Raw genomic sequence first — 26,651 nt, forward strand, 5'->3', positions numbered from 1 at the left:
CCATCCCAGTGCGTTGAGCCGATCAGATGAACCAGGTTTTTCCAGTGCTGGCGATCTTGTGCCAGCTGCTCTGCGTCCTCCACAGCAACTCCGTGTTGTTGGAGGTCGCCAGCAATGACGTTGAGCCATCGGGTCCAGGGCCTCTCTCGTGGTCGTCTCCAGCCTGCGGCCTTTGGGCCAAACTGGAGAATGTTTTATGTCGGATGTTCTGGGGGTAGACGAAGGACGAGGCTGAGCCAGCGGGTGCGGCGTTGTGCGACAACTTCATTGGAAACTCGCTGGGGCCACCTGATGGTCTCGATTTTTCTAAGAGCCCTGCTATCAAAGCCATCAGTTCTTGCGGCCAGAGTGTCGTTCAGGGGCCACGTTTCTGAGCCATAAAGCAGGATGGAGAGTACGGCCAAGTTCTAAATCCGGAGTTTCGTCTTACGTGAGATAGTCTGGTGCCACCAGAGTGGTTTCCAGAGGGACTGCAGAGCAGATGAACCCACTATACTCAAAACATATAACTCTGTAGTACCACTCCGAAACACAAGGGGGTCTCAGTGAATCAGTGTGGCTTGTAATTTAAAGTATATGTTTTCTTTGTGTACCTGCTGGAGGACAGCTTTCCTTTTCATTCTTGAAAGTCAACTGTATGACACACATTAATGGGAAAAGAATAAATTCCATCACTCCTTGTTAGACTTTTAGTTAAAGGTATAATGGACGATTTTCTCGAAAAAGTCGAAGCCAAACGTCTGTTACTCGTTTTTTGAAAAACGCGCATGCGCCAGACCATCCTACCTGCTTTGCTGCTCCTACGAGCGCGCTTGACAGCGTGAGGCAAGCATTTCTCCAGCGTGATTGACATGTTGGAGGACCAATAGTTGACACTCGCATCACGCCATTCATTGGCTAAAACATCGTCCATTACACCTTTAAGTGAGAATCTTATAGATCTTATAGACTTGATTCAGTCTTTTCATGTGAAAACACATCATTTAATGTTTTCATTTCAGGAAATTTAATCTTTAAATGGCAAAGTTTTGAAAACTGTTAAAAGGTGCTGTAGGCAGGATTACCTTCGCAAGATGGCGATTTGACCCATCCAAGATGGCGATTTGAAACCCGGAGTCGTGCCCACCTCGATGTGCCGAGCGGGGCCAGCAGTGTCACGGCCGCCTGCGCCGGCGGGTTGATTCACCTGTGACCTTTTCACGACGGGCCTGGGGTCAAAGCCTTTTTTTTAAGAATTACAGTAGAAACAGACAGTGTCCTCCGTGGTGTTTTGATGATGCTATGTCCGACGAGACAGGTAAATATGCGGGCCTGGACTTCCTCATGCGCGTTCACGAGAAGTAGAGTTTTGAAGCGCCGCCCCTCGACCAATCATGATAGAGCCTCAGGGGCTCTTCTGATTGGTCAAAAATACCAGGACCTTTTCAGCTCAGAACAGAGACAGATGGAAACACTGCGCCCTCGCGGTAGTGCAATTACACTACACTCCTAAAGGATTATCAATGGATACTCTAACATTTAATCCAAAGAAAACACAGAAAAATTAGCATAGACTAGCAAAATCTTGCCTACAGCACCTTTAACGTGAAAATGAGTAAAACTCTGAAACGGATGTAGTTCACCTGTAAGGCCAGTAGTGAGTGCTGGTGCTTGTTTTTGGAATGGAACTGCACACATGCACAGAGAATAATACGTTATAAACATGAACTGTGGTAAGTATACAGACTTTCAAATGAACAGCTGGTCAGGTTGTATTGGTGTTACAGGTGATTCTCCACTATAAAAATAATCAAAGAATTAATTGAATGTTTGTAGAAGGAGGAACATTGCTTGGGTGACCATTGTTTGGAAGTAGTGTGGGAAAGTGAGAGTGACTTTAAAGGCAGAACGGGCCATTTCTCACTGAACATGAATACAAGTTTCATTCTTCATCCATCAGTCATCACTGGGCTAACCACTTCTTCACAAAACTGTATTTATATGTAGTTACATGCTTTTTCTTTTGACAGTAATTCAAAAGCCTGAGGCCACACTGACGATCTCCAATATTTTTATGTGAGCTTGAATCAAAAGGTAATCAAAAGGTTCGATGGAGCGATGTGTAAAAGCACAGGATGTGACATTGTTTAATTCCGATTGCTGAAAAAGAACTCAATAAATCGCTGTGGCAGCCATGCTGAGTTCCTTTTCCACTCCATCAGATTTCAGATGCATTCCTCTCTCGAAGCACCGCCTCATGATTTATTACGGATATGACAGCGCTTGTAGCTATAAGTAGTTTACTGAGTGGCATTCTGACAATGAAGGAAATGTAGAAACAGAACACGAGGAAAGAAGTCAGAAACCGTCGGTCTTGAGAAAGCCCCTCACAGCTCGCAGTCGAAGGGGGCAGTGGATGACACCCGAGAGGACACTGAAATATCTGGGTGTAATGCAATCTAAAGTACCATCGGGCAGGCTACAAGTGTCCACACAATCAATGACACGGTGAGGAACACAATCACAAGTCCTGTACATCAAGAGGTTTGATGTAGGATTTGTTGAATATGGAACACAAGAGCGCAGTCAGCTGAAGTGAAGAGGAGGCTGTCTGATGCTTTCAGAGAACAAGTAATGTCTCAAAAGCTCTTGTCAGGAGCAGAAACAATGGAAAAATGCTTCAAGTAGGCTCATGAATACAAGCATTTTACACTGAATGATTTAGGTCTGTCTTTCTTTAGAACATGAATAGAACAGACAGTGATAATAATAGGGAGTGGGAAGAAGTATAAATTTAATAAATCCCATTGCGTCGCCCTGGAAATTTAAGTTATTGACAGTTAAAAACGGTACTCATGAATTCATGATTCCATTTCTCGTGTGCCTCAGATTGTTCCCTCTACCTTCAGTAGCTGTGACGGATGCCACAACTGAATCTGTCGGCATGTTTGGAAAACATTTGTATTGACAGACAACAAAGCTGGATTGCTGCAGTGAGTCTCAACGATGAAACGACCAAGTATCTGAGCTTACAAGCCGACTGATGTCTTTCAAATGTGTTACATGGAGCATTTTAAAAAGTTCCACCTTGGGAACCATTTTCAAAAAGTTCACTCCGCCCTCGGTGTAAATGAACTCCCAAAACGCAATGAAAGTTTTCTGTTTTCACTTGAAAATGTCGCTGTTGAACCTCAGACAGGCACACACTCATGTTTGCTAGAGGTAATGTACAGTCACCAGTATCATAGCGAGCACATTGTTAGACTGTGGAAAGAAACTGGATTACTCACAGAAAAACCACACACAAGCAGAAAGTTCTGCAAAAAAGAAAGGCCGTGACCCTGAAAACAGATCGGGGCCATCTTGCTCTGAATGCTAACCACTTCACCACAGTGTGACCTCTTATTGGTCATGGTGATTACAGGATGCCATGCATTGTGTGTTTTTTGATTTACAATTACTTGATAAATAGTACAATTATTTCACGTGGACTGACCATATGTGCAATTTAAAAAATACTGTCGTCTGAAATGAATTTAAAAAACAAGTAACTTTTATGTTTTGGGGAAATAAAAACAGCTGAGCACTGATCAAACAGGCTTCGACCAGAAATGTCAGGTTTTTGATCACGTGACATGAATTTCATTGTCACGTTTTTATCTCTAAAATCCATGAATACATGTGGTTTTACAGAAAGTTTTTTTAATGACAGTTTTTTTGGGTTTTTTTTGTTTTTTTTTTTTTTTGCATAGGTTTCCGACTCCTACAGTCTCATGCACGTTCACACTCTGTCAGGCACATCAGAGTTGTTTCCTGTTTCTGCCGCCGTGCTTCTGCAGCGTAGAGAAACAGCTGTGACTGGCGAGGGGGCGGGATGTTTGTGGTTTCTATTGCAGTTACGCTCACTTTTTGCCCCACTTCTGCATGTCGCCCAGAATGAGAACATGCACAACCTCAGCGTGGGAGAATTGGCACTGCAACAGGACATGAGGGAGCCGGCGTATTCCTTCGTGTTTGGGACCGTCATAGCGTTCGGTCTCCCGCTCAACGCCGTGTCGCTGTGGATTCTGCTGTGCCACCACAGTCGCAAAACACCCAGCTCCGTGTTCATGGTCCACCTGGCAGTCTCGGACCTGGTACTCGTCATCTCGCTGCCCATGAGGGTCTACTTTTACGCCACGGGCACCTGGCCCGTGGGCAGCATGGCGTGCATCTGGGCCACGATGCTGTTCCGCAACAACATCCGCTCCAGCTCCATCTTCATCACCTTCATCAGCGTGGACCGGCTGCTGGCGGTGGTCTACCCCCTCAAATCGCGGCCTCTCCGGACCCCGTCCAAGGCCTGCAAGGCCGCCGCGACCGTCTGGCTCTTCCTGCTGGCGGTGAACATCCCGGAGAGCGTGAACCTATCCAGGCTCCTGAACAACTCCTCCACACCTGCCTGTTTTCAGTTTTACCCTGCGGAGGTGGACAGGAAGCTGCACACCTCGGCGGCGGCGTACTTCCAGCTGGTGCTGCTCTTCTTCATGCTGGCGGTCAACGTCGTTTCCACGGCCCTGGTGTCCTGGACCCTCCGCAAACACGTGAACGAGGCCGCCGCCAGAGTAAACAACAAAGTCAACGTCATGCTCATCTTCGCCATGAACCTGACGATGTTCACCGTCTTCTTCCTGCCCGTGTCGCTGGTCGTCTTTTTCAACGACTGGAGGCCGGCCCTGAATTGTCTGGCGAGCGTGAACTGCTGTCTGGATCCGCTGCTGTACTACTTTTCTTTCGACGGCTTCTGGAAGAGGAAGGAGGACGTGGACTCGTCTCTGGCGAGAGATCAGTGCCTGAGCATGAATAGACAGGGCCAGCAGCGTCAGGAGGAGCCGTTTCAATAGAATGTGTTTCTGCTTGTTGTGAGATAACATTCAGGTGAAAAATCTTAAATATGCAAGAAGAATCGGGATTAGTTTTTATTCTCTAAGTAAGAGCCGAAGTGAAATATAAATATGAAGCCACACAAAGATACGGCAGGCAAAACAATAGTTAGTGACTGGTATTCAGCTAGATTAAAACAAAAGGCCAAAAATCCCCACAATCTGAAACATCTATGCTGCATCATGGCTCAGTTATATAGTGGAAAGAAAAGTGCTGCTCTGGGTTCGATGTACAGATGTAAGCTGTGTGGGCTTTGTTGTCGGTGTAAAAAATAAAAAGAAGAAATAACAGGTGGGAGTCAGCTCATGTAATGCGACAACGTGAAACAAGCTGGGGGAATGTCACAGCAATTATCCAAACTATTGGATAGACGGGGCAGAAATGACTGTGAAATCATGCTGTTATCATTCTGCAAAGTGGGCAGAAGCTGCGAGTGTTGTGGGAGATGAGTTGTGGCGAATACGGCAGCAGATTTATTCAACTTTTCCTGCAAGACAGATAAGTTTGTGGACGTTTGCACAAAGCTGTTATTTCTGATGCATACAAGAGACATGGGTACTTTGTTGTTGATCTTAATGTATTTACAAAGAAAGCGTAGACAGACTTTAGCGAAGGGGTGTCAAACATAAGGCTTGTGGGCCAGAGCTGGCCTGCCAAACTACCAAAGAAATTGAGACATTGTTATAGAAAACATAGATTTTTTTTTTTACACATTTTTTTAAGACTCAGACACAACGCTGAGACCTGAGCTGAGAAATCAATGATGCTGACAAGAGAGAGCTACCTCGACTTGTCTCAAAATCATGCTGTCAGGATAAGTTTGTAAAAAAATATGCACAATGAAGACAGCTAAAGCAGAAGTCCTCTGAACATTTTACTGTGTTTTGCACCAGAATTTACTGTAAAGATTGTCTTTATGTTGACATTATAGTAAGTGTCCACAGGAATTGTTTGGTTTTTGATAAAATAGACGTTGTCCATTATGTATGCTGTATTATGGCACAAAAGCAACAATAACAACAAAAAAACTGTAAAAGTTATTTTGGCATTGTTTAACCAGTATGTACTGTATGTGTTGTCTAAATCAGGTTGTCAAACCCGTTTTCGTTCAAAGTATATTTCAATGTGGTTTTTAAAAAAAAAAAAAAAAAAAAAATTACTATTTAGTGCTTGAGATTTTTTTTTTCATTTGCACAAAATACCACAGCTACTTCTGGGAAACTGTGATGCTAGAAGCTTGTAAAAAGTCCAAACTGATAGTCATCTCCTCATTTACATACCGTTTTAGAACGTGTTTGAGATGTCAGATGGAAGAGCAGAATAAAATCTGTTCGGACTTGAAAATGTAACAGAGGAGGAATTAAACTGAACAAAACATTGCCAGTATCAATTTTCTGCAACTGCTTAATGTGTTTGGAAAAAGGAGCTAAACAAGAGGCCTTTCTAAGTAAAATTTGAAGAAAAGACACTCTGACAGACTGTTTTTCCAAGAGGAAAAAAAATGCAACAAAAATGTTGCTGTTTGATGAACGTGATCTACTTGCGTGATGGTCTTGTTCTGTGGCATTTATGGAGATGGTGTTGTAGAGATCATGATTAGATAGGCACAGTTGGGTGAAGCTACTGTGAAAGTCTCCCATGAAAGATTTGCATCAGAGTTATCATTTTAAATACCGATCCATCCTCTACAGGATTGAGTAAGTGTGTTGCTGTTCAGACTTCAGTCATTTCACACGTGGCTGTTGATATCTCAGCTACTGACTTGATGGTTTTAGTGCAACTGTGGCGAGTGTGACAGGTGGAAAGGGAAGTGGTGGCCGCCAAGCAGAAGGGTTTGCACCCTTTAAGTAGACCAGTGGGCCACGTGCAGCCCACATCCCCATTTTCTTTCCTCCGTTTTCCAAAAACAAATATATCATTTTCAGAGATTATAAGGACACAACATATTTGAAACACAACTATGTATTTCAACAACTAACTGAAAAAAAAATACTGGGACTACAATTTTCCAAATTTCAAATCACTATTTTGCCATCTGGGGGCTATTGCACAAAAGTCGGATAAATACATCCAGGATAAATGAAAATGCGCGGCTTGAGTCAGCCTAGTCGGTGTTTTCTCGGATTAATCGGTTGCACGTTTGCCGAGCCAGGATGAAAAGACGCGGCTTACTCAAGCCAGGTGAGGAGCATCAGGATAAGTGCGCGTTCACGGCGTTCTTCAGAAGACCACAACATCGATCACATAATCACAGATTGAAAATGGAACAAGGACGAGCATCTTACTTCACACGGGATGAGCAGCAGTGTGCGGACTATACCGCGGCTGTCGGGGGGGCTCACTGAAAAAGGGGGGTGCCCCAGAGCAAGGACTTTACACAAAATATGTTCATTAATTTCACTCCATATATTCCAGCCTGTACGTCTGCTTTAAGTGATGTTTAAGGCATAGCGCCCCCACGCTTCAATGGTGAGGACAAGTACTGCATGCAGGCCGCAGCTTCATTAAAGTGAAATAGTGATGCGCAAATCATACACTAAAAATGACCTAATTCTGCATATGATCCATGATTATGATCATACAAAAATGATAATTATAAAATACAGGAAATACACAGGGGAAACAGCATTTTGCCAATATTTAGGATATTTATTCAAGAATATTTCAACTCTGTGTCCGTGCTATCTAATGGAATCAATTGTTCTCATGCTGTGTTCTGTTTCATCCCTCATCTGTCATGAAGAACAAACCTGCCCGGCTAGAAAAGAACCTCTAGCAGGTGAAAACCTAACATAAAAATATTCTGCAGTCTGGTAAGTTACTTAAGTGCAGCCCAAAGAGCAATTATCACATGAAGTGATAAATTAGTTGTCTTCTGAGAATGAATTTCTGTCTGATTTTAGCCGTTAAAAAAGTGGAGTCAGAATGATGTGGGACCCTTTCACTCCTAAAGGTGGAGTCCTGAAATAGGACGATTTTCCGATTTTCAGGAGACAGTTACGACAAAATAATATGCTGTCTGTTATATTGTAGTCCATTTCAGTGGTGTGATACATTTATTTTTCCTTTGTTTCTCATTTTACTCATTGTGTAGCTTCAGGGTTGTTTTATTTTATTTTTTATTCTTTATTTTTTACATCAGTGTGGTTTAGTACCAATTTCATCAAGGTTTTTTTTTCCATTGTCTTTACAATAATTGTGAACCTTTTATTGTAGGACTTGTATTAATAAAGAGAGGATTCTGAAACGTCTGTTGAAAGTTATGTTGGTCTTCACATAATCTCAGCAACAACATAATACTAAAGTCAACCAGATGTAGTTGCAGATGCAGCGACTACAGAAGTAAGATTTGGCTGCAGGATGATTAAATGATGTAATGTGTAGAAAAATCCAGGAAATGCTGTAAACCACGCCTATTTCTCACATTGTTGATACCAGTTTAATCTTATCCTGGGTAGTTAGCCTGCTGTGGAGCAGGTTAGCTTCAGAGAATAAATCACCACGGTGACTGGTCCGGGATAAACTTGGCCAGCTTTTGTGCAATCGACTTGAGGCTAACTTCGTCCAGGATAACCACAAGATCGCCACAGGATAACAACAGTTTGCCGGCTTAATCCCTTATCCTGGTTTTGTGCAATAGCCCCCTGGTTGCAAGTTTTTGTAGGTCTCACAATCATCCAAGTTGTATCAATATTTGACTAGAATGATACAGACACACAGTATTTAGTATCGGAGGTATTCACATTTCTTGTATTGATCTGCACGTTAATAATACGACAAAGGGTGGAAAGTAAAACCGAAATCTTTGGTTTAAGTTGGGGCAATGTCTCAATATGCAATTAAAAAAAAAAAAAAAAAAGAAGAAGAAAAAAAAAGACCCACAATAGTTCAAAATACATAGTCAGCATTTCACACCACATTTTTGGATTTTGGCACAAACATATACAAACAGTCCTTTTCACTGCGAAAATCAGCATAAAAATCAGGGTAGGATCTGCTTTGTCTGCCCAGCAGACCAGACCTAGTACTATCCAAAAGTTACTCTGAAAAATAAGCGATAAGTTCTTGTGGTTTTAAAGTAGCTATAGGCTATCATGCAAAATCCACTTTTTTTAAGGTTTTAAGCATGCTACAAAGTTGATTTCCCTTTAAAACCACCCCCAAAATGTTATTTGCCTTCATCCTCGCATGTCTGAGTAATTTCTTTCAGTCTGCTGCTCTCTACAGCAGCCCCTCCCTTTGGGTAGAAAACAGCTCGTTTCAAATTCTTCAAACCTAAGTATGTCACAAAAGTTGAACTCCTCCCCACCACTCTTCTCCCACCCCACCCCCGCGCAGACAACACGCCAATTCTCCTCTGACCAGCACGCAGCTGATTCGCATTTTCCACTGAGGAGACCCCCACCCCCACCAGGCCCTCGGCAATCAGCGTTGCTGCTTTTTTGTATCTTACGGATTACGGAGATAAACTTCAACCATCGTCTGAAAGCAACAATCAAGCAAGAGCAAGAGTCTGAAGAGTCTGCGTTTGGTGAGTTTCTAACAGGAAAAGATGTTTTCATGTAGAGAAGCTAATGCTTGACGTATTTGTTTTGAAGCGCTGATTGGTTGAAGTCCGCTGTCAGTCAAAGTCCACATGGGGAGAGGCGGGATCTTCAGTGAACCAGAGTGTTTTCTCTTCCGGGTTTCAGAATTAGCCCCCGAAAATCTTTTATTTAACACAAAATGACTTTTACTTAGTGCCAAAAATGAACTTTTACCATGTTAATGCCAATAATGGGGTTTGGACTAGCTAAAAAAGCATGATACAGGCCCTTTAATTTTAACCAGGTTTGCAACACATGCTGCATCCTGTACAGAAGTTACTGCATTTAAAAAAAACTGTGAACAGCACACCTGTGTCTTCAGCTTTTCCAATGCGGTTTCTTGTGGAAATTAATGATTTTGACACTGTTTTGCCCTTCTTTTTTTAAACCTTATTGAAGGATATGTCACGTGCTGAATGCAAAGGTTTGAGACATGCAAACACGCCCAGATTTAACTGTCACTCATTTGTATGTCTATGACTGTGATTCAGGTTTTTTTTTTTCCCCTGTGATTTTCATGATGTAGAAATCAAAAGTCTTTAACGCCACCCTGAAAGTCCTTTGGCTTCCGTGACAAACTGGACCTGCATTTTCTCATCTCTGGTGCTTCTTTGAAACAGAAAGTGGAATCAAAATTATTCACGGCGAAACTTACGTTTTGAGGATAAGACATAATCCCACTTCATCCTCGTTAGCTTCTCTTTTGATTGCTTTTAATGTACTTTGGCACTGTTCGTCTGCATCTCTTTTGGTTATAAATCCTGCAATGCAGCTGAGACTGTTGTGCTTTTTGTCAGCGTTTCAGTTCGAGTGCCAGCAGCACTCAAGTCCTATAAGCTTTGCCAAATGGATGGGCATCTTGGCGCGCCTGTGGCAAACTCAGCCAAAAACAAGGATCTAGATCTGAAACAAAAAAGATGTAAGGTCTCGGAGTACATGCTGAAGATTTTGCTGTGGATGATTAAGACATTCTGCATCAGGTAAATGCACTTCGTGGTCATTTGTAAAAATGATATAACCAGACTGATATGATGCTTTCCTCCTTTTGGAGTCAAATCAAACCACATGCGCGCGCACACACACACACACACACACACACACACACACACATCTGCAGCACCTCGCTTTTAGAAGTTTCAGTTTTGATCTCTCTCAATTGGGACAGAGTGTGAAAAAGAAAATGATGCACTACTTTTTCAGTATGGAAAATGTTGTTTCTTGTAAATGAAGTCAGGTCATGGGTTCATAAGGCTGCTGCTACTGCTGCAGGCCAGATATTGCTTTTTCATAACCCTTCGTAAATTGGAAACCAACAAAGAGGTGGTTTTCCTCTCTCAGGCAGCCCCATATATGTTTAATGTGACCTTTACTTGTGCCCTGCACCCAGAGATGTTGAATGGTAAGAGGCTGAGCAGCAAAACACCTTCCTCATTTATGAGGCCTCACCTATGCGGTTGATATTATTTAGCCCTTAAAAAAAAACAACAGGTGTAGTTCAGCCACTTGTTTGTTCAACCTCATCTGAGGCCATGTAGTCAAATTAACGGCACCTGCACACCGTGTGTATGAAAGCTTTTTGGAAGTGATTTTTTTTTGTGCATGGTTGAGGATGCCATGATGTGGAAATGCAAGGAAAAATGCAATATTCAGAAGAAAACTGCATATTTGCTGCTCTCTATTGCTGCGTTTGATTGATTTGTATGTCTCTACATTAACGTGTGTGCGTGTGCTTGTGCGTGTGTGTCAAGCTCATGCTTGTTCACAGCCGTCCATCTGTGAGTTACTGATACACCAGATCTGGAGGGATAGTGGCGTCTGACCGGGATATGAATGTGTCTGCCGGTCACAGTCAGCTGACCTTCTAGCCCCGAGGTAAACAGGACAGGAAAAAAAAAAAAAAAAGACATGCATTCTCACTTCCTCTGTCTGTTTCCCCTGTGTGTGTGTGTGTGTGTGTACACACACACACACACACACACAGACACACAGACATGTGCACATGCAGACGTGAACTTTTGCACAAATGCGGTGTGAAAAATACCTGAAGCAGGAACATTCAGGTCTACAAGCAGTGCTGCCAAGACCCACATGCAAGCCTGCTGTGCAGCAGCCAAGCCCGCCTCGGACCAGAGGAGGACGGCTTTTCACAAACCGGCAGCAGCAGCTTTGGTTGCTGTGGAGAGTCAGGCAGCACAAAGAGCACAGAACACAGCAAAGAGAAGAGGAAGGAACACAACAAAGCAAAATGCTCAGCGACTGAATGGACAAAAGGAGACAACAAAGAGCAGAGAGACAGCAGTCGTTCAGCATCTGAAGGCCTGCAGAGGACAGGGATGGTCAGGAGGTGGTTTGTCAAAAATCAGCCCTGTTTTTTGAGTTGGTGTTTAACATGAGTGTGGCTTCCCACTGAGAGGGAAAGACTCCACATTCACATTCAGCTTTGACAGAAAATGTTGAGCTCTAGTTTAGTTTTGTTTCAGTGGAGATGTACAGAAAGCCAATGTGATCAGTGTGTTACAATTTCTACACACCACACAGCATCACCACCATGACAAGCTAAACAATCAGAGATGCTGTAGGATGTTTAGAGTTGGCTTCCACTGACAATTTAGGCACGTGATGGTGGTCTTTAGCATTCAGTAGGCAGATACTGCATCCATCTATCAGTTTTACTTACAATCCCCCATGAGCAACCATTCTTGGCGTTTCTTTTTGTACTTTGCACATAAATCACCATGGTATTGGACAGCAGCACTCTTTCAAGACTGTCATAAAGTTCTCAGCCTGTCTACATGAGAAAAGGCTTAGGATTAATTTCTTTATTCAGTCGTCTTTGTGTTTTCCCCAGAGGTTCTTGAATACGAGGGCTGTTCGTTTCAACATAATGTTTATAAACCCCACACCAAGCAGTTCTCTTTGAAACATGTTCATTTGTCAAAATGTGTGGTTACAACAGACATTTGACAGGGACCCATATTCAGCTGAGACTTTCAGGCTGTGTTGCTGGTACATTTACCAAAGTCGGCAGGCTTCCAAACTTCCCATTTAGCCTTGCAGTGTGTGTTTGTACCACAAGGTGTATTGAGTCACTCAAGGAACATACCTGAGGAAGAGAGACCCTTTGATGCAATCTTTTCAAGTGAAAATGGAAAACTTTTGTTGCTTCTTGGGTGTCCGGTTGTACTTGATGAAGATTCTTGAAGTTACTGAAAATTCAACTTTTGGAAGACGCTCCAACTCCTTCTCTGTGTAACTGGGGTAAACGCAAGTTTTCCTTCAGTGCTGCTTTTGCTCAGTTCTGCAATTGAGCAGGGAGATGGGCAATAACAATGGTATGAAGTCACAGGAGACAATGGACTGGGAGTTATGCCATTCTGTGACAAGAGTGGAAATAGAAAAGTAACACGATTAATTATGAAAGTATGAAAGTTGTCTCTCTTTTTTCTGGAAGGTTGTGCACAGTGCTCCCCCCACCTTGGGAGTTGGATGAGGTCCAACATGGTTTAAAAGATGTCAGATATTTGGTTGTAAGCCTTGATCTGACTTCTTTGTGAGAATCAACTCTATTGAATCAAGTTCTGCTTATCAATGTCATGGGACATGGAATCTGTGAAATGGTAGCTCCATGTTTTCATAGCTTTGATGCCCAAAATACTTCATTCAGTTAGTTGAACCATTTTAAATCCCAAAGAGGGCTTGAAGTTGAAGAACATCACTGTTCTAATGATATTTTGAGTTATGTGGCAGTAATTTTCAGTTTGGCTCCATGTTTATTTTTACCTTCACTATAATTGATCATATGTCATCTCCTCACAGAGCCAGCCATGGTGCAAAGCTCATTGGATTACGGCAGCCTTTTTAGCTCAGAAATCCAGTCCTGGTGCACAGCAAAGTCCACGGGTCCTATTCAGACCAAGCCTGATGCGCTCGGTGTCAGAACAGAACTAGAATGAAAGCACCCTGCCTAAGATCTCAGATCAATTCACTGGCAATTTGTATAGCTTGTTCCTCACAAATATGAATCTTAGGCAGGAAATAAAAGAAATAATGTAAAAAACATAAATTACAGTTTATAAGCTGCCCACGCATGCAGCAGCTGGAGTGCAGATATTTAGGTCATTCTGTGAAATAAAAGTACTCTTACCACACTGTGAGGGTACTTCACTGTAAGCTTGTGTCATGGAAATATGCAAACCTCTCTTAACCTATTCAGACCTGAGGTAACACACTGTTCGGGACCGGATGGACTGTGAATGCACTCGTTCAAGGAGAACATCTCATCACCGTTGAGATTCAGCATAAAGACATGAACAAACAGGTCGGTTCTTACTGAGGAGTGGCAAGAGAACGCAATCACGTGTTGATTCAAGTTACAATAGAAACATTTTTATGAAGAAAAATGTCGATCTTATACATGATCATATACCTTCTGAATCAATGTACAGTGTTCTGTTGTAGTTGTGTCGTTCCAGGAAGTTAGGGTGTTGTGAGGACTGTGGAACAGCAGGAGTTGCAGCAGATAGCTGACAGAATAGGGAACGTAACGTAATGACATGTCCAAGTGTTCATTAATAGTGCATAGTTGTCTGCACACGTGTGTATGGCTTTATTCCAAGAACTAACAGCTAACTACTTTGTTTTTCGGTATTTCTGCCATTTTCGTGTAAACTGCAATCAATTTGCAAAATGTTTCTCAGTAAATAAGAAACCTTTCTGAAATGAAAAATCAAAACTATGCGTTTTCCCTTGAAAAGTCACGTCGCCACAATCTAAAACTGAATCCCTGTCATGGACATGCTAGGGACAATAAGTATTTTTATGGAAAATATTTAAAATATCTTAGTTTTTTCCTCTTAGCAAGGTAATTCTTCAAGGGGGCTTCAGCCTGTGAGTCATATCTTTGGGTCTATCGACAGCAGGGTCGTCCCTTCATCTTCTATCCAGTGAAGGAAGATGAAATCAGCTGACTGCTGGTAAAGTGAAGGTCAACATTGCTTCAGTTGCTCTGTAGAGGGAGATCACCTGGAGACAAACCCATGTAGGCATAGGTAGAAGATGCCAGCTCACACAAAAAGGCTCCCTGGTTCAAACTCTACATATGAGGAGAAAGTGATGAACACGGCAGCAAAAATAGACATTTGAAATGTAAAGGGACTGCACAGCAGTCAAGATAAAGATAAAATGAAAACTCCAAGTCAAGTACACACAGTCTGAATTCTTCTTTGAGTTTACATAGTATTTAAATATATTTTCCCATGGTGATGTTTCAGTCCTTCTGACTGAATAATCTGATTGGATGAGAGACTTTCCCTGAGTGGTGAGGTTAAGCGTAGCGGCACTGGCACGCTTCCAAGGTGTACGACTACACCTCGCTGCCATTTTTGATATTGCTAAAGACACAACTAATTTAGCTCTCTTTCATGTCGGTAATGACAGGGGTGTATTGTTTTCTTTTTCACACGGCACCTAGAATATGAATGTATATGATTCAAATGAGCGCCAAGCGAGTACAGAAATGAAGAAAGAGTATTTGTTTTCTGTACAAGATATATAACCGTCATTCATTTAGTTCATCACTTTAATTGTTTGAAAAAAAAATCTGTGAACTTGTAAATAGCATCAGCAGTAGCTGTTGCATAAAAATACACCATTAAGAAGTATAAAGTCATCCTGCTGTACTGTGATTTTCTCGAGCGTGAGGCTGCAGCCTTGTTCATATCCAGCTCCCACGCTGTTGACAAGTCATGCAAACACACTGGCTTCGTTGTGAAAACACACATAACTTTCGTCAAAGTGGAAATTTTGACTGTGTAACCGGAGACAGGGCGATATTGACTATTGTGCTCTGCAGTAATAGGATGGAGAACCACACGAGGCTCCTAGGCCGCTTCCAGCCAATGAGGCGAGGCGAAACGGGGCCAGAGGGCATTCCCTCAGCTTCAGGCAGCCGCGCGATGCACACGCCATCAAAGCTGCACCGCCGACACTTTGCACGGGAAAAAGTCACAAGGAAGCGCCGGAGGAATAGCGTTTTATCTCTCCCGGCTTTTTCCTCTTATGTCCCTTCATCTTCCCGCCTCCTCCTCCTCCTCCTGCCTGAGCCAGCTGTCAGTGGGAGCATGTGAAGGTTGTTGCACTGTGTCACACCAGCTGACTGGCGAGCAAGGCCACAGAGGGGCGGATCGAGCGATCTGGGAGCGGGATAACGGCGGAGCCGGTTAGGCCGCGCACACGGCTGGGGATAATTCAAGGGGCATGTGGAGAAACAAAGGCGGTATGAGAGGAGATATGAGACAAATAGATAGGAAGAAATGCAATGTCCTCAGACAAAATGACCTCTGGGTTGGCGGGCAGATAACTGAGGCGGGACTGGTAGGAAGATGGAAGGGGTGGTGGGGGGGGGAGTGTGAGGAGCTGTCTGGTGTCCAGGAAATGACAGGGACGCCATCAGGGACCAGGCTGGCTTGGACCTGCTCCGCAATCTGAAATGTCATTCCCTGGGCTGTTAAACATGTTATTTCAACTATTCTCACATTGCCAATAATGTCCAAATACTCAGACTGGAGGTCTTTTTTTTTTTTTTTTTTTTTTTTTTTTTTATACTACACCTGTAGGAATTTCACTTCTGTCTATGATTATATTCCAAGCAACTGCACAATGGACCATTAGTTTCAGCAATAAGGAAGATGGCGTTTCCCTTCTCCCCATGTGTTCCGCAAATGATCAAATTAAGATGCATGAGTGTGCTTTTCTATCTGTCACACTGGCTGTGCACAGAGGGATCTCCAACCGCACGTGCTCATTCAGCTGCAGCTGGACGGTAAATGTTGAAAATTGACCTTCTTCTTTGCACGCCACATAACATACGTGCACAGAAATGATAACGTGGACTTTGGTAGATATATTGGGGGAAGACTTTATAGGCAACAGCGTGCCTCGGAACCAGCCTGATCATTCATAACTGCTCCCAGCGTTGTCAGTGTAATCGTATTCTGGGATCAATGACACCGTTGCATTATCTGTAACTCATAAATCTTTGCCCTACGACTAAAATATAACCAACGCCGGCTTTACTGCTGACTAAGTCCACTTAGTGACAGAAGCCTCTATATGTTCCTGGATGCTGAATGTCACCCGGTTGTGGCGAGGGCGACTCATTAGCGCTCTGCTGCAGTGCATCATAACTGGATGTGGAATGAGTCCGGAGCGGCTCTCCGCTCCAAGATGGAAGAAAATCGATACGGGAAAAAAGTAATACCTTTGCTCTGTTGCAGTATGATGAATTTAGAATTAACAGTCTTTTCTGGGGTGCTTGGTTTTAAAAGCTGCAAGCTGGTGTGAAAGCAGATGTTGTTGTTTTTTTTTTTTTTTAGGTGTTAGTTTGTGGAACCTAAGGATTCTCTGAAACATGCGTCTATGTATTAAGTTTTTAATGATGATGTTTGATGTATGTTGTGTCCTCAGTTTATTAGCAGCTTGCTTGTTCATTTTATTTTATTTCAAAGATGAATGAGTTTATTGAATCTTGTTAGTCTACTCTGTTGATATCCTGTGATTGTTTTTTTTTTTTTTTGAAGCAGTCGCAAACTCTACTTTCAAACCATCTTGTACCACTCAGTGCAGCTTCAGCTTTTACATGACATATTTCTTTTTTTTTTCCACTTTGTGTTGTCATTTTCTGTTGTAAAGTGCAGAAATTTCAGTTGGGAATGTCAGACTGGAACTTTAAAATTGGTTTCATTTTGAGAATGTAGGAATGATCACGTATTCTCGGTGCCACAACAAAGAAAAACTTTGCTTTGATCAGTAAAATAGTGCCAAAATAACCTTTAAATTTAAACTTTAATCTTTTTCTTTGTTCCACAGAGTATACGTGATGAAAATATCTACACTTTTGCAAGAAAACAAACAATTTGCAACAAAAATGACCACAATCTCAACATGAAGTCAGTTTGTTTGATAGCTCCTGTACGAAAAAAAGGTGAAATATCCCAAAAAAAGCCTTCTCCTGTAGCTGCTGCATTATTTGTCTTTACAAACTCACCCTGACAGAACGGCTTTGAGCAGTGAGTCAGCAGTCTGTCACAGCAGCATCCTGGATATCTCAGCTCGGGCCTCAGTGTTGTGTAATGTTCGCCTTTTTGATGGTTTAATGGGCCTGACTGGAGCCTCTTATGGGCCAGTTTTGGCCCACAGGCCTTATGTTTGACACTCCTGATCTAAAACCTCATAGCAATTCTGCTCATATTCTGTTGATTACATTTTGTATTCTTGCTTTTTACCCCCCTGATTCTTAGCAGCATCAAGTTCAACATGTTTTACAGAGTGTTGTGCTATGTTGTCTTTGTTGCTGTTTTTCCCAGCCTCTCTGCTTTCTCCTACGCTCTTCGTGCACTTATCTGACTTTTGAGCATCAAGTTAAAGATGTATGCTGCAAATGTATTTAACCCTCGTTGCATTAAGGTAGGAAGCAACTTTCCATTACAGTTCAGAGACAAAGTTGTCAGGAAAGTTGGGATCGTTGTTGGGTCATGAAAAAGTGTGATACATTCCACAGAGTAAAGTTAAATCAGTTATTTCAAAATATCACGATTATGCAACTAAGAAAAAAAAAAAAGTCTCACACATTCATCAGCCAAGTAACTAGGAGGATAAAAATAACCCTGAAGAAGCTGAGTGCTGCTGCAGTGATGTTTGTTTCTTTGTGCTTGTCCTGTTTGTTCCCGACTGATGTATTTTATTTTGAAACATCACGTCTGAAGATCTGGGGTTCCGCGACCCCGTAACATTATGTTTTTGTTCCATGATGTTCTGTGATTTGTGCTGTCGGTGCTTTGCTCTGTTGTTGTTGTTTCTCCTGCTTTTGCTTCACAGGTATATTTGACTTGAGACGATGTGATTCCTGACCCCATCGGGTTTCTTGTAGTTGTAATGTATACGGTGTGTTTTCTCCCTGTTTGAAACATGAGTGACACTAACACCCACACACACACAGCTAGTATTCCTTTAAAGATGTTGCTGTAAATTGTGGGTGGTGTTATTTTAAGCGTTTTTGAGTTTTCTCTTCTGATGTTGGAGTCCGAGACCCTATTTTTAAGTGGAAACGCTAAATTTTTGTTGCATGATGTGTTGTCACTTGAAATTTCATGAAAGTGTGGCCTGACTTTCAAGCTATTTGCCTCTTAGATTATATATTTCTTTGTTCTGCTGTGTTTTTTTGTTGTTGTTGTTTACCTGTTCCTTCCTCCTGTTTCAGTAAAAAAAAAAAAAAAACCTTCTGACCCCATCAAGTTTCATCATATTGTGTGCTTTGCTGTATTTTATGCTCTTGGTATTTTTTTTTTTTGGTCAGTTGTGTTGTTCAGTTTTATATTTTCAGGCATACTGAGCTTGGAAGAAAAAAAGTGGTCTTTTACTGCAGTCAGGTTGTTTAATATTGACTTTTTTATTGGTAGCAGTAAGCTCGACATCTGTGGCTCCTGACCCCGGCATCTCGGTTTTTCAAAAACTTAATTCATTGTTGTCTGTTGCTGCGGTCTGTTTCTTAGTCTGTTCAGATTTACAAGATTCTGGAACTTCAAGACGTGTTGTACCTTCTTTGTGCTGATATTTAAATTCGAGGTCCTCCTGACGTTGTGTTGTTTTTGTTGAATGGGATTGTGGGTTGTTCTAAAGCATCACGTTCTGCCTCGTCAATTTTAATCAAAGTGATTCTTGTTGTATTGTCTCTTCTGATTTTTTTTTCTTTTTCTCTTTGCCTGGATCAAGCTCATAATTGGGGATCTTTTTTTTTTTCTTCCTTTTTCTCACCTGTTTTGTCTTCAGAAGAATTTCTGGCTTCAGAGCCTCATATTAAAGATCTACTGCTCCTGACCCCATCATTGTTATTTTTGTCTGGTCTGTTCTTCCTGTTTGTTTGTCCTGTTGTTTCGGTTCAAGTATCTATTACTTTTGGGCTTGGAGGTTGGGGTCATTGGCTTCTCGCCTCGTGAGGTTTCTTGTTGTTTCTTATATTTTGTGATGTTGTGTCTCTTCTGTTTTTTTTTTTTTTTGTTCTCTTCTTGGATTTCTCTCAGCACTTACTTCTGACTTTCAGTCATAAACTTGCACATCTGCATCGTGCATGATTTGTCTTTATGTGATTTCTAAATTTGCTGCATTATATTTAACGTCCAGTTGTTCATTTAGGTCTGCTATAGGTTCTTTTTTTTTCTATATTCCTCAGCTCGAAATCAAATTTTCTTTTTCAGTCCTATTATTTGCAGTTTTTCCTCTGTTTGTGTTACCTGTTGAGAGAAAACAGAGGAAGTATCAGTGTTGCCAATCCTCCTCACTTTCTTTCTCATTTTGAAATGTCTGCTGGTCCTCTTGCCTGTTGGACATATACTTATGCACTTCCTTTACTGTCTGTTTCTTTGTCACAAGGATCTTCATATTTGGAGCCATAAGTGCAGGATCTGTCACGGTTTAACCACGATACATTAATATTTAACCTTTTTTTAAATGCACATTCAGTTTTTTTGATATTCTATTTATTCTTTGTTGTACTTTGTGTGGGGCAACGCAACAAAGAATCTGTGCACAAACAGAACACGCCCAGATGAATGAACAGGAACAGTCCTGCTGAAAAGCAGCAGTATTTCAAACAGCTGAATGTGTGAAGCTCTGAGCGATAAATCCCAGGAAACTGGCCGCAGTTGCAAAAAAATGGCTTGACGTTTGAAAAAAACAAACATTTAAAGAGCGTTTTGTATTTTTCACTTCACTATGCCGATGTGAAATATTCTGTAGGTGGAAAAAAACAAAGTCTAGATTGTATGTTAATGACATGAAATACATATCAAAGGGTGAATACTCAAAACTCAATATACAAATATGGGCTTTTTTTTTGTTTTCCATTGACAGTTGTAACTTCAGTATGCACATTGGTGAGCTCTCACTCCTGATCCATTCGGATTACATTTTGCTTGTTTTGTAGCATCTCCAGTCTTGCTGTTGTTTTCCTGTGCTATTCTTCTTTACCTGTTGACTGTTTTCCTGTCTCCTTGTTGCATGTATCTCAGAGCAGAAGCTTCCCAGATCTGCAGCAGAAACCATCCAGTTTCACTTCTCTGCTTTCTTTGTTCTGTGTGTGTGTGTTTGGAACACTTTAACATCTATTTCAACATCTGGAATTAATCATCCAATCAAGTTTTGATTTGCTTTGTTGTATTTTGCGCGTTCTCCTGTTTCACTAACAGGAATATGTGAACCTAGAGCATCAAGACTGAGGGTTTCTGATTCCTCGGGATGTATTATGTTATAATAGATCATGTGACTCTTTTTCTTCGACTTTATTTCCTGGTGTTGCTGAATTAGAGGGGAGGGTGGAACTGAGCTGTTTGGCGGAGGTCTGATCTCTCTGAGTGCTTTTCTACTTTATTTTTCATTTAATATTTTTAACATCACTGAAGGAAAATCTTCATAATAAGACTAATTATAAAAGCGTAGTTCTTCCAATGAAATAATTCCAGCTGTTAGCGACTCTTGACCTGCAGAATGGGTTTTATTTCTAACAGGTTCTTTCTCACCATGTTTTTTTTTTCCCTTTAAAAAATGAAATGATGCTCAAGCCAAGTCATTACAATGTTTAAGCGCTTCTTTCAAGCAATTCAGGTGTTGTATTCAGCATTTTCTGCTTTTCTTCAGTCAGTTTGGTTTAATCATTCAACTAAGCAACTTTCAACTTTCAACTTTTTGTAGGATTTTCAGGATTAACTTTTTTTTTTTTTTTTTTTTTTTAAGGAAATGCAAGAAAATGCTCAGACAAGTGTAGATGGACAAAAACAAGAACAATGGCAGCTTCCAAAGTTGCATGACTCCAGCCTGTACTGTCCTGGGACTTGGTAGGACTTGATACACAGACAGAGAAACAGTTGTAGATAATTATTATTCACTTTCTAACCAAACATTTGTGGCAATGCTGGTTCTGTGGCATGTCCTGGAGCGCAGCGATCATTTAAATGGATCACAGAAGTTGTGACTTTACTCAGATCCATCTTAGGGGTGTTTGTTGGTTTTCCCATAGTTGTGATTTATATTTTTAGGAGATTTTTGATTACATTTGAGCGTGTGTATTGCAACATCTTAAATCACATTTTCAGACTCTAATCTAATCACACTGTACATCAAAATATGTTTTTTTTTTTTGGTCCTCTTTCACCGGCTGTAAGTTTTATATTTCTGGGACGAGCAGATTTCTCTGTGGTCCTATCTACAGATTTACACTGAAGTTAATTCACTTTGAGCAAAATTGAAAAAAAAGTAAGCTTTTGCCTGATGCTCCCTCAAGGATTTTTTGAAATCTGTCAATCGTTTCTTCATTAATTGCTGAATGAACTCATTTGAACCGATTCAGTGCTAATTTCAGACTTTGAAGAGCATTTTTGCTCAGACAGAGAGACCGCAGGGCCTTCGGTCACTATGGCAACTTTCCTGACCTGAAATACTCTGATTACAAATTAGTAACAGCTGTTTGCAGGAGCCTTCTCTTTCCACACTGACAATCTTAGACACACACATTTAAACACGTCAGACCTAAAAATATACTACCGTATTGGCCCAACTATAGGACGACATTTTATTCCAGAAACTGACTTCTCAAAAATGCGGTCGTATTGTAATCGAGGACTAGGTTGTTGTTACACATCCGCACCACTAGAGGGAGTCAAAGTACCGGTGACCAGTAAGCTTGTATGCTTGCTAAAAAGGTGAAAAATGGAGGAACGTGACCATCTGGAATGGAGGGGTTGGAAAGCTAGACCAGTGAGCAAACAGAGGTGATGTTTTGATGCCAACTTTCACTGAGATTTTGAGAAAGAGAATATAGTTTTTTATTTAATACTACAGTAATATTTCTCGATCTTAAACCACATGAAATGTTATCTGAGTTTTTCCTAGAATAATTGTACAATAAAAGGTTGTTTTATGAGTAACCTTATTGTCTTCAACATATTTTTATTTTCACAAAATGATATTTGAAAAATAGGGGTCGTCTTACAATCATAAGGTCTTATTTATTTATTTATTTATATTCATATGTGAATGGATCCCCATTAGTTGCCACCAGGGTGACATCTAATCTTCCTGGGGTCCATACCTATTAAACAGTCATACATTGTAATAGTACACAATTTTTCTTCTTATAGTATTTTTCTTCTTAAAGTCTTATAATCCTATAGTTGGGCCGAAATGGTAATTTACACACTCAGAACAGAAACAGACGAACACACACACACACTAGTGTGCCTTTGGACATTATGTCTAGTTTTAATGTGTCATATGACATCAACAGCATGTCCAGTGTCTGTCCATTCTCTTTTGTATCCCTTGGTCTATCAGCTGACCTGCTTTTTTCTAACTGTACTTGGTTCTACATGTCGGGCTTTCCTCCATCCAGCATTTCATTTTTGAAACCCTACGTAGTTCAATCAGTGTAAGCTGATGAATTTGAAATGTTCAGTCACAGCTGTGTTTATCTGTGCAAACAGCATTCAGTGTGTATGCATAAATTCACAGTGAGTTGGTTTTTCGTTTGTCGTGCTGGTAAGACGTCACGATCATGGAAACATTCGCTGCTGGCTGCTCGGTCCCATGACTACACTCTTCATGATGCCTTTTTACTATATTTAGGGCAGATATGGTTTTCCATGTTCATTGTGTGCTCTTAGTTACTGATTGAACAATTCAAACACATTTTTAAAGATTGTTAATTGGACGGAATTTTATTGAGTTGGATGACTTTTTTTTCTTGTCTGTCAGATCTGACTACTGTGTCGGTGGTTCAGGCTGCTCGGTAGATACAGTGAAGTGGGGAAAAAGCAACATCAACTGATTTATTTTAAAAGCTTGGAAAACTGTACTTTAATATAACAATCTAAAAAGTCTTAACACCATTATGATTTGGAAAAAAGTGGCCGATGTGTGGCCAATGGTTAGAAATGCTATGAAATCAAGACGTCTTTAGTTGTTAACTTCAAAGATTGACATGCAGTCCCAATATAAGTGACAGTTTGACATCAAAATCTGTATTTTAAGATCATTGTGCTTCAGATTTCATACCATTGACTTTCTTCTCTCCTCAAGATCTCATTTAAATCCTGGTAGGTGATTTTTTTTCCACATTCAGAAAGCTCTCACAGCACCCTATATATTTATTACACAACACCATAAACATTCATTCCAAACTAATATCCTATACTCTGACTTTTTCCATTATCATCCAGCAACCCACACTGGAAACGGTCGCTGGTAATGTAAGTCACTAATATCTCCCAAAAGTGAAATACTTAACGGACACAAATGGAAATACACATTAAACCACTCGGCCAGGTTGGATTGCCTGCCGTACACGGTGCGGGGAAAAGGTTTCCCTGGGACTGCGAGCGGGCGGACGGGCACAGCGGGATATCACATTAGCATTACGACTCGCAATTCACTATTCCCAGGGTGGCGGATACGGGTGGCCTAGTAGGCATAATGTGTGTCAATAATGAAAAACCACCGCAAACTCAGAGAGCAGAGGCAGGATCCCGGCAAAATTGGCCATTTGCAGCAGGTTGTAATTTTGAAAATAGTCTTGATGGGAAAAAATGAATCTATTTTGCCTTGATACAGTCCAGCCACTGATACAAAAGCTTGCATTACATTTGGGATGGTGACCTGCCCTGCAGTACCTTCAGGTGACTCGTCTCCCCAGATTAGGATTAGTGATGCCGTGCACAGCTGTGATATCCTGTTCGTTTCCTGCAGATTAATGGCTAGAATTTGGAGAAGATCAGCAGCTGCAAAGCCTGGAGAAATATAATCACTTCCATGTGACTTTCAAATATTTTTACGCTATGGGGAAAATATTTTACCAAATTAAATATTGAAGTTATTTTCAGGGCCACCAAGGATCCTAGACCCTCAGTTTGAGAAACTTTGCCCTGATCTCTGCACTGCTCAGGTTATTCCCCAGGCAAAAGAAACAAAAATTTTCTCCCATCACTCACATGCCACGGATTTAAATCTATGCAGTGTAATCTGTTTGTGTGATGGCCCCTCCCATCCGTCCTCTCCTCCCCCTCTTGATAACAGAGGCAATATTTTCCTCTGCGCCCCAGAATAATCCTTTAACCAGCAGAGATAGTCCGAAAAGAAAAGTTCCTTTGAGATAGGCTACTCGGGAAAATTGAAAAAGTTATTATTAATCCCGCTGCCCGGCCCCGGCGAATAGGGTCTGCATTCACTGGCACAAATGCCAACACGCGCCCACACATACGAACACCTTAGATAAAAGACTGGAGTGAGGATTGTTTTATTGTGTGCATGTGTAGCATGGAAAGCAATCGCACCCTCTTCGGATGAGTATTGTTGTGAAAAAGTTTTGTTTTTCCTATTTCAGTGCATATTTTAGCCAACAGTGTTAGCGTTTGCAGACCCCCCCATAAGATAAATACCAGGGGTAAAAATCTTAGCATTTTCAATTCTGTCAAAGTCTGTCAATCTATATTTGCTTCTGTTTTGCAGAACGGGATGAGTCAAAGTCCTCAGGCTTAAAAGCAGCTGGAATCTTTCAGCCACCGAATATCAGCATGGGTAAGCAGTGAAATGAGATTCACAAGAGTGTGTGTGTGTGTGTGTGTGTGTGTGTGTGTGTTGAATCTGCAGACTTGCTCACAGAGAGCCCTGGCTGGTAAAGTTTTTTTATTTTTATTTTTTTCTCCATATGGCAATGATGTGTTTCACATTAATTACATGCTTTGCCAAGTAACACAACACTGCAGCATTCAGTTCACACACGTTGCTGTGGCTTTCTACTCACTGGAGGCGACACTGAAGCAATGCTACATGTGTCCACTAGTTGGGGATAAGTCAATTTCAAATTCAGTCCGCCCTCATTCCTGTGTTGTGTAGCTAAATGCTTCAAACTGCTACCATATTATCTCATTTCACAGTTAAAGTACTGTTAATATATAATATTGGGGTAAAAACAATACTGGTAGCTACTTTGTCAACAGCATTTAATTGCAGTTCCAATTGTTTGATGAAAACATATTCAGAAGTACAATGTAGAAGTATGCAAGGAAATACTGCTTAATTATCTAAAATCGTTTATTACTTTTGCTTTTGGTTTTTGTTTAATTTACAAGTGTTTGCTGTTAATATTTTCTATACTAACTCATTCCACCCTCTGGTGGCAGAAAGTGGTATTACATGACGGTATCAGTTCAGGGTGTTTAGCAGAATGCTTTAAGATGGACACATTCTGCTTCTTCTAAACACTTTGAGTGGAATTATTCATCTTTTAAAGTGTTCCGTATTCTGCAAGCCATCTCAATATAACACATTTCTTTATATTAAATTAACTCAGCACCACTGTGTTGCGACGCACTGGAGTTACTTGCTGTGCTTTGAAAAGGCATGACTTAAAAAAAAAGATCTTTTGAATATTTTTCAAATCTTTCGAGAGACACTTTCGCTTTATGTTGTTTCTTTTCAGTCCTAACTTTCTGTGAGTCAAAGGTCTTTTTACCGTAGCTGTTGTTGCTCCGCTTGCTGTTTGAAGGGTGAAATCTGAGAGCTCTCTCGACACACTTTATACTGTCAGTACACTGCATCAGAATCATCAATTTAACACTTAATATCCTCTCTTTTCATGAGCTCTATAACCTAATCTAATGTCAATATTCAACGTCAGTGGTTTTAAAAGAGAAGGGCACGCCTCCCCTGAGGGGGACTGGAGAGAAAAATATCTGGACTCATCAAATCTCCAGAAAACATATGTAAAGACTAAAGAAGGGGGGCTCAGGGAGACAGTTGATACATTATGGATATCAACAACACTACTTGGAAATAACTATCCAGGTCATGCTGCTTGGCACATTTTAAATCTGAGTGAACATTATGCATCAGGCAATCGGGGAAGAACATGTTAACAGGTGTGAGACAAATCACTTGTGGTATGGGAGCTATGGGCTTATTTTTCCCCTTATACTTTGAAAACTTAAGACATTTGTAAACTTCAAACATGCTGTAAAGCGGCTGCATAATTTTCAATTTCATGTTCATCTTTTTTTAATTGCGATGTTTTTTTTTACGCATTCCAGAGGGGGTTTCTTGAGGGAAGCGTTGGCAAAACGA

At 41.2% G+C, this 26,651-nt stretch overlaps 1 protein-coding gene across 1 annotated transcript; it reads left to right on the plus strand.

Moving 5' to 3' along the window:
* The first annotated feature begins 3,913 nt into the window (after positions 1–3,913).
* Positions 3,914–7,041, plus strand: LOC115400768 (lysophosphatidic acid receptor 6-like). Its single transcript, XM_030108789.1, has one exon. The coding sequence runs from the start codon at positions 3,924–3,926 to the stop codon at positions 4,860–4,862; it is 939 nt and encodes a 312-aa protein (XP_029964649.1). The 5' UTR covers positions 3,914–3,923; the 3' UTR covers positions 4,863–7,041.
* Positions 7,042–26,651: the final 19,610 nt, after the last annotated feature.

This window comes from Salarias fasciatus, chromosome 14 (genome assembly GCF_902148845.1).
Source record: "Salarias fasciatus chromosome 14, fSalaFa1.1, whole genome shotgun sequence".
Taxonomy (NCBI): domain Eukaryota; kingdom Metazoa; phylum Chordata; class Actinopteri; order Blenniiformes; family Blenniidae; genus Salarias; species Salarias fasciatus.